General features: G+C 45.9%; 1 protein-coding gene across 1 annotated transcript; it reads right to left on the reverse strand.

Moving 5' to 3' along the window:
- Positions 1-17,176: 17,176 nt before the first annotated feature.
- On the reverse strand, positions 17,177-17,889 carry LOC123066525 (actinidain-like). Its single transcript, XM_044489584.1, has one exon. The coding sequence runs from the start codon at positions 17,845-17,847 to the stop codon at positions 17,383-17,385; it is 465 nt and encodes a 154-aa protein (XP_044345519.1). The 5' UTR covers positions 17,848-17,889; the 3' UTR covers positions 17,177-17,382.
- Between the last annotated feature and the right edge of the window lie 689 nt (positions 17,890-18,578).

Consider the following 18,578-nt stretch of genomic DNA (forward strand, 5'->3'; position numbering starts at 1 on the left):
TGTACTAAGAGTTTATTATTACTCCGATCATAATAGTGTTCTTCCGTTTTGATAGTTAGACACTATGATTGCTTGCATTTTGGGACCAGAGAGAGTATGAATCACTGAAATTAGCTGCCCCATGAACATGCCATCAAGTCTAGCCCGTGTGCTTTGTGTGACAATTGTAAGAACTTCTGTGTATAAAATCCTAGGAGTAATATAGGAATCCATTACACAGGAGATCCTCAACGCCAACTGAAATGGCCAAGTGTGGTTAAACCAAGTCATTTACCACAGATCTTTCATCTGCTCGTTCATGAATGTATTGTTTGTTACTGATTGCTAACAAGGACAGAAGTCCTTAACAATGGCGCTGTGCCGCTAATGGTCATTCTCCCTCTACTGACATTCATGCCCTGTGCTTTTTTTCTCGACGACCACACGTAATGTCTTTTATCAAGAGAGGATGTGTTTCCTCATACCTCTCCTTCCCCACGCACAACATACGTCGAACTCCAAATTGATATATAATATGTACTAGTTTGCGTTCCACTCATGTTGGCTCGAGTGTGATGTCTTAGCAAGAAGAGCAAGCTATATGTAAAGGGCTAAAGAAGAAGGCCACACTATGTGTAGTACTAGTGGGCTGTGTGCATTATAAACGCGAGCAAAAGCGTTCAACAGAAGGTTGGTGGACAAATTACCTATCCTTTAATCAATATATCAATATTAGAAAGGTTTTATTCATGTAAAACAAGATCTTTTACCGTACCCGGGTACCGGAGTACCAGATAGATCTGGCCATCCATTGAGAAGAGCAGCTTCATCATTTCCCAAAGGGAACCAGATTCCTTTTCTTTGCATCAATCGATCGCACAAACCTGCCCTGGCCGGTATGTGTCGCACGCCACTGCTGTAGCCGGCATTTATTGCTTGTCGTCGTTCATCTCCACCGCTTCCCCACCCATGGACGCACAATCGTAGGGTATGCCATTGCCGTGCCATCATGATCGGCCCACCACTAGCTGGCACGACCGCCTCTTGTCCTCGTGCCGGGAAAGCAGAGACAACAAATTCGTGGCCCCGTTTTTCTCATTCATCTTGCATAGTTCAAGGTGAGATTGATAATGGCTAAGTCTTAGAGTATATGCTTCTGGACTCTTATATAAAATATGAGAAAGGGGAACTATCATTGAAAATCTTTTGTCAAGCCATCAAGCGGGTGCAAGTGAAGTGTTTGGAGCGGCCTGTGGGCGGAGATTGATGCAACTTCGATTGGTAGGCAAAGAAAATCCTGCCTGACCCTGGTTGACACTCTCTGGTTTCTTGAGTTGCTATGTCTAGGTATGTTTTAGTGCATATTTTGATGATCTCAAACTATATCTGTGATATTGTGGTTGAATTCCTGTTTTTTGGGTGCTTCTATCCTAATAAGATAAAGATGGTCAGGATACCCCGTCTGATCACCAGGACGGATACCAGCCCATCCTCCCTACGACGGAGGAATATGTACATCCTTTATTTATGGGGCACTAGGGAACTTGGGCCGAAATCAAACGTTGTTCAGGCATGTCAAACACATGGTACGCTCATACATGGGGTGTGATGGACCACATTCCCTTACTTTTCTCTCTTGGTTGTTTTCCAAGATCAGTTCCAACAACTAAATCATAATGATATAGTCAGGTTGTTGACAACACCAGTGGCAGTTACATTTCAGGCACTGTAATGAGAATGAACATACATCGATTTTTCAAAACAAAGTCTATAGTTTTTGAGTTCCATAGGTAGGAGGTATGGATTTATAAACCATGACTACTCTGAGTTATTTGAGTGCTTCTCTTCGTTGTTTTGTTTTGTTAACAAAATATCTTTAGTTTTAATTATAATTTGCTAGAACTAATAATATTGCATTTCCTATTAAATAAAAAACAGAGAAGGTACTCTACTTTTGTAACCACCAAATCAAAATCGATGGTGCACTAAGAAGGTCCAGTCTACTAGGAAAGACGTACCCATTGCTGGCTGATGGTCTGAACGATTGTAGTTACTATTAGATAATCAAGTCAGAGTAGGGTGGCCGACAAGCTGCTTGCCAGTGCCCCCAAAGGCAAAGCACATACTTTAGGGAGAAAATCAACTTATAAAGCTCAAAAAGTAATATGTGAATTGTCTAGTCAATTTTGTTATTGTAAATGTTTACGGGGAAAATTATTTTTTGGCCAGGATTATCATCTAAATATTCGCTTATGAGCACTAGTTTTTTTTATGGCACCTCAGATTTGTTTCCTTACGAACATTTACAGACATGACAATTTTTCTGGATCTATTTTTCTGGATCTTTTGATAACAGAAATTTATTTTCTGTGGAAGTATGTCATTGAGAGACATTTCGCAGTTTTCTCTCTTATACGTTCTTTCTTTTCTGTACTAAGCTAGTTGCTGATGACATTTCCAGTTAGAATATTTCCACTCCCAAAAGTACTGCTGCGAGCTCCGGCTTCAAGTTTTGGTTAATCCAGGTGTTTCAAGATGCCTCCCATTCCTAATGAACTACAGATGCACTTCCACTAACTTCTTTTAGTTGCCATTCCACTACTGACTCTAAGGCTCTCAACTCAATTCTTGTTTATCTAGGAGCTGCTTGCTTGATAAGAACTAATAAATGAGGTGGGAGGAAGACTACAGTAAAAAATTGGGTATGCAACTATTGAGCAGGAGAAGGGATTGCATCCTTCCTTATATAAAGGCACGTGCCATAGGCGGAGAGCTTCAACTCAACGGTGGCTGCAGTGACACATCTGACAAAAGTGGATGAGAGATATTTCTTGAACGATATGGATGAGGTGAAAGAAATGAGAAAATTAATTGTTGGCCCAACTATTACAAGTCCAGAAGCAGTCTCGGCCAGAATAAAAGTTTTTGATACGTTGGCCCCAACTTGTTACAAGTACTTCTTTTCTGCGAATTAACTTTTTACAAGAACAAAGGTTTATTACAGTTTTGCTGATTCTCGTCTACCTCACGTGTTATATATTTTTACACAGGAATTCATGGACATTTTTTATTGTTATATATATATTTTTTAATTTTGATTCATTGATTTATGTATTTTTTAATACTACATTTATTTAGGCGCATGAGCTGCTAACAGACGATGTTTAGCCACCTGACTTGAAGGGCCATCCTTGCAAGTCAGCTTAGACAAAAGCCACCTCTAATGTGCAATGTTTAGGCACTCATCAGTGGAGATGCACAACTACGGTGACTGGCCAAACTTTGCCATGTGAGGCGAGAATGTGTCAAGTAAGGGAGCAACTAGTTAACGAGCGCTCCTTCGGGAGCCTCGCAACGACCAGCGCCATTTGACGCGCTCTCAGCCATTCGCCACGTGTCGCGCTCAGGGCGGTCCCTCCGAATTTTATTTTTTTATTTTTCCGCATGAGTTTTCGGCTTTTTAAACTGTTTTTTCCGAGTTTTTTTGACGTTTTGGTTTTCCACCGGTCTTCCCTAGCTTTTCCACAAAAAAATATGGAAAAAAAACTTTTTTGCGCAAAAAAACACATTTTTTTCGCGAGAGTCACGGATTTGTTTTAGCGAGAGGCACGGTTGTGCTTTCGCGAGAGGCACGACCGTGCCTCTTGGAAACGAAAAAAAATGTGTTTTTGTTTTTTTCCTTTCGCGAGAGGCACGGTTTTGCTTCCGCGAGAGGCACGGTTGTGCTTTCGCGAGAGTCACGGCCGTGCCTCCTCGGAAACGAAAAAAAACACGTTTTCTGTTGTTTTTCTTTCGCGAGAGGCACGGTTTTGCTTCCGCGAGAGGCACGGTTGTGCTTTCGCGAGAGGCACGAGCGTGCCTCTTTCGGAAAGGAAAAAATGTGTTTTCTATTTATTTTTTCTTTCACGAGAGGCACGGTTTTACTTCCGCCAGAGGCACGGGCGTGCCTCTTTCGGAAATGGAAAAAAACCCGTGTTCCGGTTCGGTTTTTTCGTCGGTTTTTTTGTCCCTTTTTTTCGTGAAAAAAAAGTTCGTCAAAACATATCAACATGGGATCTAGTTTTGAAGGTCTCGACGCACAGAATCGAACAGCGAAAGCGGTTCGAGATTTGGATGCACGGTTTAAGAGATAAAACGTTTTGAATAAACGGATCTAGAAAAAGGGGAAAACTCCTAGGTTGCGACAAGTGGCGCACATGCAGCGCACCATTTGTCGCAACCTGGAGAAGTTGGAGTGATCTCCGCAAGGAGTACTCCTTAATTAGTGATTTCGGTCAAGTAAATGTCACTGTTGCTAGAATGGTATTACCACGATGGGCCTGGTCCCTGCTATTCCTTGCGTGCGTCGGGGAATAGCAGGCAAACACACACACCCTCACACCGTTTTGGGTTTTAGGACTTTCTGTGAATACGTTTTTCTTTTTTCTCTGAACATTTTCTTTTTGCTTTTCTGTGTTCATTCAGCTCGTTTTTCTTCTTTTATTTTTATTTTTTGTTTCAAGAGCATTTTTAATTCAATAACATTTCCCAAATCTATGAACATTTTTAATAAATTTTAAAACATTTTTATATTTCAAGATCTTTCTCAGATTCATGACCATCTTTTAAAATCTGCGAACATTTTTCAAATTCGTAAAATCTTTAGAAATGTGAGAACAATTTCCAAATTCATGAACATATTTTGAAAAAAGGATTTTTAAAATTCATGAATTATTTAAAACTTCATGCACATTGATTTTCAAATTGATGAATAATTTTTGAAATTACAAAAAACAAATGTAGGAACAATTTTGTAAATCTGAGAACATTTTGCAAATTCGTTAACATTTTTTCAAAATCCTGGAACATATTTCACATTTGTGACTTTTTGATAAAATTCAGGATTTTATGAAAGTTCATAAACATTGTTTATATTTAGATTTTTTTGAATTCCCAAAAATTTACGAAAAAGCAGTAATTCAAATAGAAAAGTATAACAAAAAGAAAATAATAAGAGGCACATCAACACTTAGATGGACCAGCACAAAGCGCTGGCGGGGGCTTGGATTGGTGGGCGCCCCTATATATATATATATATATATATATATATATATATATATATATATATATATATATATATATATATATATATATATATATGCGTAAGATTGCTAGAAAGCGGATTGTTATTGGGTGGGAGAGCGTTAAATCAGATGTTAACGGACTAGAGAGAGAGAGAGAGAGAGAGAGAGAGAGAGAGAGAGGGGGAGGGAGGTAGATATATCACCGCAAGGCTTACACAAAAACCTCCGCCTTACATTGACGGAACGATGCATACCCACCCACCGACATATCACGCGGAACCTCCGTAATGCACTGTGGGAACCATCAATACACCTACAGTAGGAACCTTTTTTAAGGAACAAGAACCCTTCCAAACAACATAGACCATGAGCATATTGACGGCTTTTACACGTCATTGATGGGAAAGAGGGCGAGAATGATATTCTTATTCTTGGTTTCACAAAAGTTTTCCAACGCAGCCGTGCATTCACATATATATATGTATATATCATATGTAACCTCCGCTTTTGTGTTATATCGGATGGGGGGGTGGAGGGAGAGATTGATCGATCCTCATATATCTTTTCATCAAAAAAATTGCATAGTGCACACGGGCGTTCTGGGGATGGGGGCACATCTTATGGGTGAACGGGACGCCCCCCCCCCCCTTCGGCCGCATTGACATATCACGCGGAACGTCCGTCATGCATTGCAGGAACCATCAATACACCTACAGTACGAACCTTTTTTGAAGGAACGAGAACCCTTCCAAACAACATAGACTGTGAACATATCGACAACTCATACTCGTTGTTGATGGGATACTAGACCGATCTCTTACTCACGAACAGTCTTCTCTCTCTATTTAACTGTCTATCACCCTCTTTGTAATTCTTTATCATCTAGACCAATGCGCACACAACATAAAAAGAGTTAGAGTGGAAAAGACCAGGCAGAGGCGCCATTGCAATGTTTGGAAAACATTCTTGGCGAAGCCATACAACGATGCACTTATATGTTGTGAAAGGGTGATGGAGGCAATTAGAAGCTGTCATGTCATTAAAACTCAATATTGTCATCCAGAAACCTTGCATGGTGTTGAAGGGTGTTGGTGGGTGCAACGTCCATTGTATAGAAAGGTTCTCGTTCACACATAAGAGGGTGCCCTTATGCGGGAATGTAGTTCTGACAAAGTAAAATGGAGGTTCATGTGTCATCTAAATGATGTGGTGATACTAGATATCTCCGCCTCCCTCTCTCCCGTGCTAATAGGGACGGGTCCTCCTCTTCGGTGGGCCAACCTCCGACGGCCACGGTCGGCACTCCGGTGGGCGAAGACAGAGGGCAAGTGCGTGTTGAAATCGAGGACGCGCACGGCGAAGTATCTTCTCGCTGCGAGGTGAGGCCGGGGATGCGTGACTGCTTGGGGATGGATGCAAGAAGAAGCCGGGGAAAGGCACCGGTGCTAGGCAGCAGAGGGGATCGGTGACGCGACAACGAGGCGAAGAAGACGACCTGAATGCCACATATTAGCCGGGACTGCCTGCGCGGATTTATTGCCGTTAGATTGAGCATCATGTTGTGTATTAAAAATGCCAGATGTACTGGGGTTTTCATTTTGAACACGGAAGTTCTCATTCATTTAACCACAACGTACATATACAATCTTGTATTGCATGATGCATGAAACTGTAACTATATCTGCTTTTAGGCGTATACCTATGATTCAATTTAAACACCTGTAGCTAATAGATGTGTTCTGAATCTTCAGTGCCAACTTGGCTTGACGATGGACTCTAAAATTATAACCTCTATTGATATCTCTATTGATATGAATAAGTTTTCGGTGTCAGTGGATTAAATAAGATCTTGTAGGGGCCATTTAGTGAAAATAAAACCTCTGCTCGCCCCGGGATTTCGTGAAGAGGTAGGCCTGGCTCTCCGTGCAGCCTGAGCTCAGCCGCAGGTGAGAGAGGGCTGCCGTGAGAGAGAGGGAGAATGACCACCAAGTGAGCAAGGGGAGGAGCTGCTTTCTTTGAAAATGCAAGCACGCACGCACACAGGACGATGGACGGATGCTCTTTCCCATTTACACCGCCCTTTTTACTGGCATTTGGCCCCTTAAATCGGCTCGTGCTTTTTTTACCGTGTCTGTGGACCAAAGATGATATTTCTCACTTTATTACCACTGCAGCAAATACGCTCTAAAAGAAACTGTGCAACAGCATGCTCACCACCATCCCTACTGCAGCGGCAGCCAGCAGGCAACAGCAGAGCCTTGCCTCGGTCTGGGATTCTCGCTCGGGGTGAGGTTTTGGCAGGAAACGTACTGTTTACCTACATCCCGTGAGCTTGTGCTCCTCCGCTCGTCTCTCCTGGATTCTAGCCACACATGCATCAATAACGTGATCCCAACCAGTCGCACCACTGCCTTTGTTGCGCGGACGGATACATGGAAGTTCGATTTTCTCACGTTCCACCGAGGCACGGAGACAGTCTATTAGGGCAAATCCAATCGCACGACCCTAAACGGACATCCATTTCGTTTACTTTTCGTCTGTTTGGAGTGGGAAAACGAACACGATCGTCCGCTTACGGTCGTGCGCCATCGGTTGGGTGCACCCCAAATGGTCTATATTTTTTGACGTGAATATAAACCCCTGAAAACGCAGAATAAATATTGAAAACAGCTCAAAAATATCAATACAGACATTAAAATGTTCGGGTTACCCAAGCTCAGCACATTGATATAAACAAAAACAATTAAAGCATTAAAAAAACTAGATAAGGGCCGTCATCGTCGCCTTTCGTGGCCGCCGTTGCCTTTCGTGCCCGCCGTCTATTCGTCTCATTGTTGTCGGTGAGGTCGATATATGGAGGTGGCTACCAGAGGTGGGATGGCGCCCCCGCCAGGCCGGTGGCGCCTGCTGTGTCGGCTGCAGTGGCGCCTACACGACCTCTTCGCACGGCGGGGATGGTGACCACCGGTCGGCGTGCACGACATGGTGTCCGCCCACGTCCAAGACTGCCCGTCCAATCCTCGGGCGTGCACGACATGGTCTCCGCCCACGTCCAAGACTGCCCGTCCAATCCTCGGGCGTGCACGACATGGTCTCCGCCCACGTCCAAGACTGTCCGACCAAGGCCCGTCGTCGCGTCTGGCCGCACCCCCTCCATGGCCTCCTCCTTGACGAAGGCATCGAGCTCGGGGAGGGCGACGTATCCGGCAGTGCCACCGGATGTCGTGCTCGTCGCGGAGCAATGTATCCCACAGCAGCAAGTCGACGACGTACCTCCAGTCGTCGACGAGATCCGAGGGAAGGTGGGCGCGGCGACGGTTGATCTCCTCCCGGCAGGCGCGTCCGCTCACCGGGATCGGTGGGACAGGCACCCGATCTGCGGAGAGGAGCTACTTGTTGGGGAGGCGCATGTCGCCCCACGGCAACGGCGTGCGCGTCTCCTAGTACCTCTGGCACACCTCCGCCTTCACGTACAGCCGCTGGCAAGGTGGGGCGCCGGCCGACGCAATATGGAATGCTGGCGGTGGAGGTGGAGGCAGAGTGGGGGAGCGGCATCGGCGGCCGGACGATGGCTCAACCTCGTGGTCGGTCCACGTCTTGCGGTCGGGGAACCAACAGCCCACCATTGTCGCCGACGGAGAGATGGCGCGCGGCTAGGGTTTGCTCGTGTCGGGGCTCGAGGAGGCAGGACGATTAGGACGTGAAAACTGTGAACTAGCCAGTTCACGGCTTCTAGTTAAGAAGGACAACGACCCTCCGCCCATGTGATTGGCAACCGGGGCCCGCCTTGCGTGCGCATTGATTTTGGGCGGTTGGGGTAGGTGGACAGCCGCCACACGTTCCCAAGGAAGGACGCCGAGCAAGCGCGTGCCCGTCCGTTCGACGTCCATATGGACGAAAACCGGGCGCATGTTTGCGCCGGAAATGGGGCGGGCCAAACGCCAAATGGACAAAATTTGAGGATGCGATCGTGTGTTGGGACGTGTCGCCTGTCAATTTTGGGCCAAACGGACGTACGCGGACAGGATAGGATCGTACGTTGAAGTTGCCCTTAGTACTTCCCCCGTCCTAAAGTAACTGTCTTAATTTTGTATTAACTTCAATACAAAGTTATAGTAAAGTTAAGACACTTAATTTGGAACGAAGGGAGCACAACTAATTGGCACTTCAAGTTCGAAAGAACTAAATATTTGTGTTTGTTTACAGAAATGGATATTCACAAAAGTTTTCTTGTTTTTGTTCAGAAAACAATTGACACGGTTGTTTTGACGAAGTACTATGTGCAAATATGTGTGCTTGCTCCCAAAAGGGTGCATTGGACTCGGCATTGACACATGGTGGATGTGCCATAGTCGTAGCACATTCATGTGTGCAGCCCAGCTACAATGGTCTACTCGCAGCCTCTACTGGTAGTCCCGACGGCAGCTGTGTAGGGGTAGATAGATCCCCGGGACCGAAAAGACCGGTCAGCAAGTCATTGTGACATGTGCCACAAACTTTTTTTATCTTTTAAATAGAGCTTTTGTGGAGGTTTTTCAAAATAATTATGGAAGTAGGAGACACAGTAACGAAATTAACCTCCACAAAGTCGTTACTGGCTGCATGCACCACATCCTAGACTCTTCCCGTACTACTTATTCATGTTAATACCTTCTAGTAAAATTCCTTGGAAACACAGTAACGAAATTAACTAGAAAATACCCCACGCATTGCAACGAGATGATAGTGTAATAAACATTTGAAAGAGAGGGACACACGGTAAGGAGAAAAATAGTAAGAAAATAAAAATAAGAAATGTTTTACATCAGAAGATGGCTTGGATTTAATGTGCAACTCTGAAACAACTTACTTAATACGATCAGTTTCCTAACCAAATTTGCAAAGAACCTTACCTTTGATCATCTCAATGGAGAGAAGACAATACATCTGATGTGCTGCTAACAAAAAAGTAGCAATTATTATTGCAATACAAATTACTTGTCTGCACCTTGAATGAAGTCCCAACGTTAATCTTTCTTTGGATATGTGAATTCGTTGTACTTACACAGTGCTACATGTATGTATAGCATCTAGATCGTAAAATAGACGCTGTTTATGCTAGAAACGGTACAAAGGAAGCGCCAGATTTAAGATCCATACTTGAAGGCTGTTTCCCCTTTTACAACAACTGGATGTGTTGCAGTTGAATCAACAGATGTTGTGAGGAGTAGGTGGAGCGTTTAGGCAGAGGCCAACTAGGTATTCTAGCATCCGTGACGCAATGTGATGACCTGCTCGTGTAGCGGATCAAAATCAGATTGATGATGAGTGGTGAAGAAACAATAGGATAAGTGAGACATATGCATGCTTGACCCTGCTGGGGGTGCATGACATTGTGCGAGAAGGCAGGCCAGATGGCCTGATCGAGGTGGCTCCATGGTGTCGCCGGCAACAACATCCTCAACGGCAGTGTGCCCATGATCGCGGCACCCCCGCCCGATTTGGATGGCATGGTCGATGACATGTAGCACTTCGCCCTCTCGTCCTGCCTCATTGTTGTCCCTATCTCGGCACTTGCGCTGCCCATTGCCATAGCAAAATCGGCGCCATTGTATTCTCGCACAGTACCCATGTTGGTCTGGTTCTGCGAAAGAGATCGAACAAGTGAAGGAAAGAAAATCATGAATCCTTGTTAGGTGAGAAGGTCGTTGCTAATTATGAGAAGAACTCATGTGAAGAGGACATGAGGGAATGAAGCGATGCCTTCAACTATTACTCCCAGACTTGTTTCGTCCAGAAGTTGAATATCAATGCGATAGTAAACTGAAGCAAAGAAAAAAAAAGAAAACATAAGTGATGACATGTCATCATGGTAGAGCAGGGAAATTCGATAGTTTAATTGCATACTTGCCGATATGGCATGATAGCTGAGTTGGCATGTATGCATGTTAAGGTAAATAGAGTAGTTAGGATGACTCTCTTCCCGTGCGTTGCTATGGTAACTTTGTTAAAAAAATGCGTAATTATTTGCTAAAAATAACTAAATCTAATGAAAAGAAAGTATAAGCTTGAAAATCAATAAAAGAAAGTGACTAAAAATAGAATAAAAACTTTGGAATTACATTTAAAATGTCATTCCAAAAAAATGTGAAGCATGACTAACATGAATTGATGTGGCAGCGTTACATGCATAGACTAATGCAAAAATAATTATAATTTATAAGTTAAATGCATGACTCGATTATTTGACAGATTTTTGCATGGCTTAGTGGGACAGAAGACTTAAATACATTGTTTAATGGAACATTGAGGTGGACACTTTGCATATTGAGAGAATTAAAACCAACTACTTAAGAATGTAAGATTTCATTACCGACTACCTGCACTAGTCATTCGTCTCGTACTAGTTATTCACAAATTCCTTATAGTAAACTGCTATAGCAAACAAAGTAAGGGAATTAAATTTGATAGGAAAACACTTGTAGACAGCACGCCGGTGGAAACTTCGGCCGGCAGCACGTGCAACGTTCGATCCCACCACATCGTACGCCCGTGACTCTCTGTTTCCACCGCACTTTTTTCCCTCTCTGTCATATCTTCTTCCACCTCCCTCCCTTATCCTCCTCCTTCCATCACTCCAATCCCACCCGTCTCTCTCTCTCTGGCGAGAGAAATCCATCTCCATGAGATTCAACACCGGCCGCTGCTATTGAGAGCCAGCCATGGCCGCTCACCCAACCCCCTCACCCCTCTTACCCTTGCATGTTTTTGTTGCAGAAGAGAGCGAGAGGAGTTCCCATGGTGGCTGCGCCACGGCGACGATGGGTTGCATCAGAGGCGACTGCATCATGCAGTTTGCGGTGCTAAAACCCATGGTTACAAATGCTGGAACCGTGGCTTCCAGGTGTTGGAACTTGGAACCACGGCGGAAAAAGCTAGAAGCCCGCAGCTGCTAGTGGTGACCACATGGGATGCGAGGTGCTGCAACCGATTTGCCAGATGCTAGAACCACGACGCCCATTTGCTGCAACCGGGGAAGCCCAGAGCTGGAACCGGCATCAGTGATTGCTGCTTGCCATGCGATGTGCTGTAATCCAACGCGCCCTTGCAACCGGCGACAACCTTTTTTGTTGGAACCAGTGTGTGTTTTTGCTGGAACTAGGTTTTTTTTGCTACAATCGCCCACTGGGAGTTTTTCCTGCCGACTTTGTTTTGCTGGAACCAACTTTTTTTTTGCTGGAACCTAGTAAAATTTTGCTTCAACCGACAAATGAAAGATTTTTGTTACTTGGCACTTTGACCCGCGGCGATCCAGAGGCGGTGATGCTACTGATGTTGCAACTGTGGTCACCACGGGCTGGAACCGGCCTGTATCAGAGTTGCAACCATGGTGACCATGGCGAGCGCTACTATGTGTTTCTACTGCAATTGGCGATGATGGTTTTTCTACAACCGTAGTATGTTTTTGTTACGACAGGCGGGATGATTTGATACATCCATTCACGGCAGAGCTGCGGACTGTCGACAACAATGATTTTTGTTTCAACCGCCTTCTCTTTCGCTACGGCCGATGTCTTCTTTTGCTACATCCCATTCTTGGTGTGACTGGTGGCCGTCGTCGAAACTCACGCGTCGACGTCGAGGGCCGGCGAGCGGTGCACCGTAGCACTGCAACCATGGAGCATCAATGACCGGAGTTGCAACCGGTCGGGGGGGGGGGGGGGTCCAACCAGGGGGTTGTCGACGGGATGTCCAATAGAAATTGGCGATGAGGGGAGGTTCTTCAATGAGCACCTTCGCGGGAGATGATGGGCGGCCTTGCCGTCGTGAGAGGTGGTGCCATGAACGACGCCTTTTTGGGGCGGCGTCTACGCTGGCACAGTGTTCTCTTTTTCGTATGCAGAGATGGGGAAGAAGATGATGACGTGGGGCATCGATCGAACGTCTGATGTACGCTGGATCGTACGGCTGCATGCGGACCGACCCTAATTTGGGTCGGTGCACCGGCGCGTAGTACTGCCCAATTTGTTACTGGTCACATGCACTAGACTGGCCATGCCCACTAATATAGCTATTCACCTAATCCCATATAGTAAAATTTCTAGCAAACATAGTAATACGCAGGTGACTTTCTATTACTACATCCATTTCTTTATTACGCTCAATTTGCAGACGAGAATATAATTGTTACGATGTTTGCCTTTGGTGAAGGGTGTTCGAGTTGGCTAACTACTAGGGCAAGGGAAGAGTATTAATCCTTTACTGGTTGTTACTGTGTTTACGTAAAGTTGTTACGTGTAGATGGAAAAGTAGATGGGGGACTGTTAGTCGCTGGTCGGTAGGATCTGTCGAGAAGAAGCGGTCACAGGGGTGTGAGGTTTACCTTATTATTATGCACTATGTAGGCAGTGGGCTTCATGAGTTCCATCCTTGCTGTAAATATGGACAAATAGAAACTAGTGGAGTGTTCTTTAATTTTGAATGCTCTCTCTCACATACTTTTCTTTAAACTATCGATAAACCTTTGATTTGCAAACATCTGGGCAATAACAGTGAAAGCTCTTGTTAACTGTTTTTTCATCATCTGCATATGTAGGGAACTGTTTTCCAAACAAAATTCTACGGATATCATAAACTTTGCATAATAAATGAAATGGAAACGACATTTGCGTACAAGATAGACTTGTGCATCTAAACTTTTGAACGTAAGCAAGATTATTATGCTAAAGTTGTCGACTTCTGGCAACAAACACAAGTGCCATATCTAGATTCACCGGCCGTGTTTCTTCTCTCAAGTAATGGCGCTCCTAGTGGCTATAAGGGATTGCATTTGGTTCCGTGTTGGCCGTGTAACTAGTAAGACTTACCTAAAGAAGTCATATAAATACAATTTGTTTGCTATCAATAGCTTAAAAACAAATGAAGTCTATCAATTCACTTCCATGGTGTACTTCAGTCAGCGATAGGATCACACAATTATGCAAATTACCCAACAATTTGTGATGAAACCATGTAAGAACTTATAATGAACTCTAGTAGAATATTTTACAATCGGTCAACACATATCCTACCATGACAGATATAGTTTGGAAGCATTTGTGGATTAGGTTCTTCTCGCGACATTCCCTGGGTCAGGCAGCGCCACTCCTCATCGCTGCCGTCGCTGAACAGCCCGTTTTTTATTCAGTAAACTGAGTTGGGGCCGAAGGCGGCATTGTGCAGATCGACCTTGCGGAGACTCTCCTTGAAGAAAGCGTAACGGCGTTCCTCCTTGCGAGCGGAGCTGTACTTCTTGCCGTACTCGGCCTTCCACTCGGCAAACGCCCGTCGACTCTCCTCGGCGGGCCCGCCGTGCTTTCGTGCCAAAACCCCTTGCCCGGCGCCCCCGAGCGCCCCCCAGCGCGCCGGGTTCGCCTTGGGGCCGCCGGCGCCGATTTCGGCCCAAGCCGGCGAAAAACGGATTCCTGCGGGCGCGACTGGGCCGATTTTTGGGCACCGGCGCGGCAAAAACGCCTGAGAAAGGTCTGTTGGGGCCGCGGCTGGAGATGCTCTTACATGTAACTTCTTGCGTTTCTGTTACAGTTCTCGCAACTGGTTAAAACAAGTTTCCGCCCAAATTGGTGTGCGCTTAATTTGCGCTTGTGCTGGTAGGAACGTGTTGCGATCTTTCCTGAGGGAAATTAGACTTTTTCATGAGTGTGCGAGTGTCTCCTCCATGACCGATGATTTTAGGTAACACGGTTTATGGGTGGCCAGTTCTTACTTCATGCATTTGGTGAGGGTGCCAGAAAGCGCGGACCACGGTGTTAATTGCTTGCTCTATTCGTCATGGATTATGTATGTCAAGGCTAGTTTGCAAATGTGCTTATGTCTTGGTATGAAGCATACATACAGACTGTTCAGCCATGGAAAGAACCATGCTGATATACATACAATGGCTAGGTTACTTAATTACCCAATTTAGGGCTCCGCCTCCTCCTCCTCCTCGAAGAAAGAAAGTTAGGGTTCGTGCCTCTTGCCGGCGCTGGCGCAGGTCCGCCTCGTCTCTAGTGGCCCTAGGACCATGGAGGCGCGGTGGATCCTGGCAAGGGCCGGCGGGAGGGCTCTGTTTTTAGACGTTTTTTTTCAATCTTGTTAGGGTTTGTGTCCTACTCAGGAAGGCGAGACGGCGGCGGCTCCCTGAAGATGGAATAAAGATCTTCCCGCCTAGCCCCCGTTCCGGCGGTGCGTCTAGCATCGTTGGTGGGCGTGTGGAGGTGTCTCTCCAGCAGATCTATCTTTAGTGGATTTGGTCGGATCTCGTCGTTGTTCGTCTATGTTCGTGTGTCTTCGGTTTGGATCCTTCCGATCTACGTTATTTTTCATCGGCGGCGGTTGCTGTTCTGGGGTGCTGGTCCTATGGGGCATTAGCACGATGACTACCCGACTGTCTACTACAACAAGTTGTGTCCGGCTCCGGCGATGGAGGGGCGATGACGGCGGCGCTCCTTCGGCTCGCTTCGGTGCTTGTAGTCGTCGCTAGGTGGTCTACGGATCTGGATGTAATTTTTATTTTTTGTGTTCGTTGTACTGTCATGATTGAAGATGAATAGATTGGAAGTTTTTTCCAAAATAAAATTACACAATTTAACTTCATGGTATATATCCTTCACTGCTGGAACATGTTGGGTTTTGTAGGAAAACTTTGTTTTGGACAGCATTCTAGGCCTTTGCTAGTCTTTTTTTTGTCAACGGACGTAATTATCTTCCTTGATTCGTGCCACCACAGCTAGAGCGTCACAAAGCCTTGTCAGAGGAATGAACATAGGAGTTCCGTTTGTTGCCAGTCACGAGCTCCCGCGGCTGCTCTCAGGCGCGCCAGAACTCTACTGCAAAACTTTCATGGAGCCCGTGCATCAAGATTATGAGCTCTAACCGGTGGGAGAGTAGCAGACACATGAGAGAAGTAGATGTGGGACTGTTAGTCGCTGCTCGGTAGGATCTGTCGAGAAGAAGTGGTCACAAAGGTGTGAGGGGATAAACCTGGTTATTATGCATAATGTGCGCTGCATGAGTTATATCCTTGCTGTAAATATGGACGAATGGTAAGTTCGTGGAAAGTTGGAAACTAGGCTGAGTGTTCTTTAGGTTTTGAATGCCGACTCTCACATAGTTTTCTTGAGACCAGTGATAAACCTTTAGTTTCAAACATGTGGGCAATAACAATCAAAGATCTTGTTAACTGTTTTTTCATCATCTGTAATATATAGGAAACTGTTTCCAAACAAAATTCCACGGATGTCATAAACTTTGCATAATAAATGAAATGGAAACCACATTTGAGTACAAGATAGACCTGTGCATCTAAACTTTTGAACATAAGAAAGATTATTATGCTAAAGTTGTCGACTTCTGGCAACAAACACAAGTGCCATATCTAGATTCACCGGCCTAGTTTCTTCTCTCGAGTAATGGTGCTACCGAGAGGCTATAGGGGATTGGATTTGGTTCCACGGTGGCCATGTAACTTTTTTTTTAGAAAAGGAGGATGACCCCCGGCTTCTGTATCCGTGAGATGCATGCAGCCATTTTATTAATTATTTACCAAGACCTTACAAAGTAGTACATCAATATATCTGAATCCGTTATCTTGGCAACAACTGTCGCTACTCCTATACACTTGATGAAGGGGTACAGAAATGCTGAATCGAATACTCGGACCTCTCACCTAAGCCTAACATCTAAAGCCGGAGGTTCCAGCCAAGCCACATACCGGGTCTAGGGCACAAATCGGTCTGACACACTCTCATGGGTCGTCGTCGCTGTCTACCACTGATCCATCTTCAGAGCGGGTACTGATGCAATAGCCTTGTTAGGCCTGCCGTCCACGCCGCCACGACGGCAAACAGCGCCACCGCCCTGCGCTCGTCCATCCAGACACATTTGTCGTCGAGATCCAGCAGCACCATGCCGCCAATACTCATCGTTGTCGACGCGGTAGATCCGAAAGGTGGGCATGTAACTAGTAAGACTTACCTAACGAAGTCATATCAATTCAATTTTTTTGCTATCAATCAATAGCTTAAAAACAAATGAAGTCTATCGGTTGACTTCCATGGTGTACCTCAGTCAGCGATAGGATCACACAATTATGCAAATTACCCATGTAAGAACCATGTAAGAACTTATAAATGAACTCTAGTAGAATATTGTACAATCAGCGAACATCACATATATACTCCCTCCGTTCCTAAATATTTGTCTTTCTAGACATTTCAAATGACTACTACATACCGATGTATGTAGACATATTTTAGAGTGTAGATTCACTCACTTTGCTCTGTATGTAGTCACTTGTTGAAATGCCTAGAAAGACAAGTATTTAGGAACGGAGGGAGTAGTTTGGAAGCATTTGTGGATTAGGTTCTTCTCTTGGTATATATGGCGACATTCCCTGGCTCAGGCAGCGCCACTCCTCATCGCTGCGGTCGCTGAACAGCCCGTTTTTTATGCTGTAAACTGAGTTGGGGCCAAAGGCGGCATTGTGCAGATCGACCGTGCGGAGGCTCTCCTTGAAGAAAGCGTAACGGAGTTCCTCCTCGCGAGCGGAGCTGTACTTCTTGCGGTACTCGGCCTTCCACTGGGCAAACGCCCGTCGACTCTCCTCCTCGCTCCTGATGTTCTTGCCGTGCCCTGCCTTCCAGTCCGCCAAGACCCGATCGTGCAACTCCTGGATCCTCTCCCACTCCCTCTCCTTGGCCGTCGTGTCCTCCGTCGCCGCCGTCAGGCATACCAGCAGCAGCAGCAGCGCTGCCACCGTCATGACAGCCGTTGGGGGGCTCCTCATCGCGACGGAAGGTGGGGTTAGCTAGGGTTAGGGGTCGTTGCTCGCGTGTGTGCTACTGCTACCTCTTCGATCTAACTGCTGTATATATAGAAAGTCATCGAAGAAGAGACCGAGACGAACACGGCCGCGCGCGACCTCTTATCAGACACGGTCATGACTCCATCTCACAAACTACTAGTGCCCAGGTGCTTAATTACGTGTGTAGCCAAACCACCCACGATGGATGCATATGTCCAGCCCAGATCAAGTCGGGCCGGGTTCCTTTCTTTTTGGTAGGAATTGGTCTCGATCGTAAGAGCATCTACAACCGCGATGCGCAAATCCAGACTCTCAAACGTCCGCGGACACTGACCAGTCACATCTTAAATAATGCAATCTAGATTGAGGCACTAGTAGAAAAGGGGGCAATGGTCCAGGCCGGTCCAGCCCATTAGTCCCGGTTTAATCCAGAACCGGGACCAATGGGGGCATTGGACCCGGTTCTTGAGCACCGGGGGCCGGCCGGGCCACGTGGGCCATTGGTCCCGGTTCGTCTGGACCTTTTGGTCCCGGTTGGCGGGACGAACCGGGACCAATGTGCCTTGCTCCTGGCCCACCACCATTGGTCCCGGTTGGGGAAATGAACCGGGACCAAAGGCTTCCCTTTAGTCCCGGTTCATGCCACGAACCGGGACCAATTAATTGCCTATATATACCCCACGAGCAGAGCACTCTCACTGCTCTGTTTTTCG

This window comes from Triticum aestivum, chromosome 3B, assembly GCF_018294505.1.
Source record: "Triticum aestivum cultivar Chinese Spring chromosome 3B, IWGSC CS RefSeq v2.1, whole genome shotgun sequence".
NCBI classification, from domain to species: Eukaryota; Viridiplantae; Streptophyta; class Magnoliopsida; order Poales; family Poaceae; genus Triticum; species Triticum aestivum.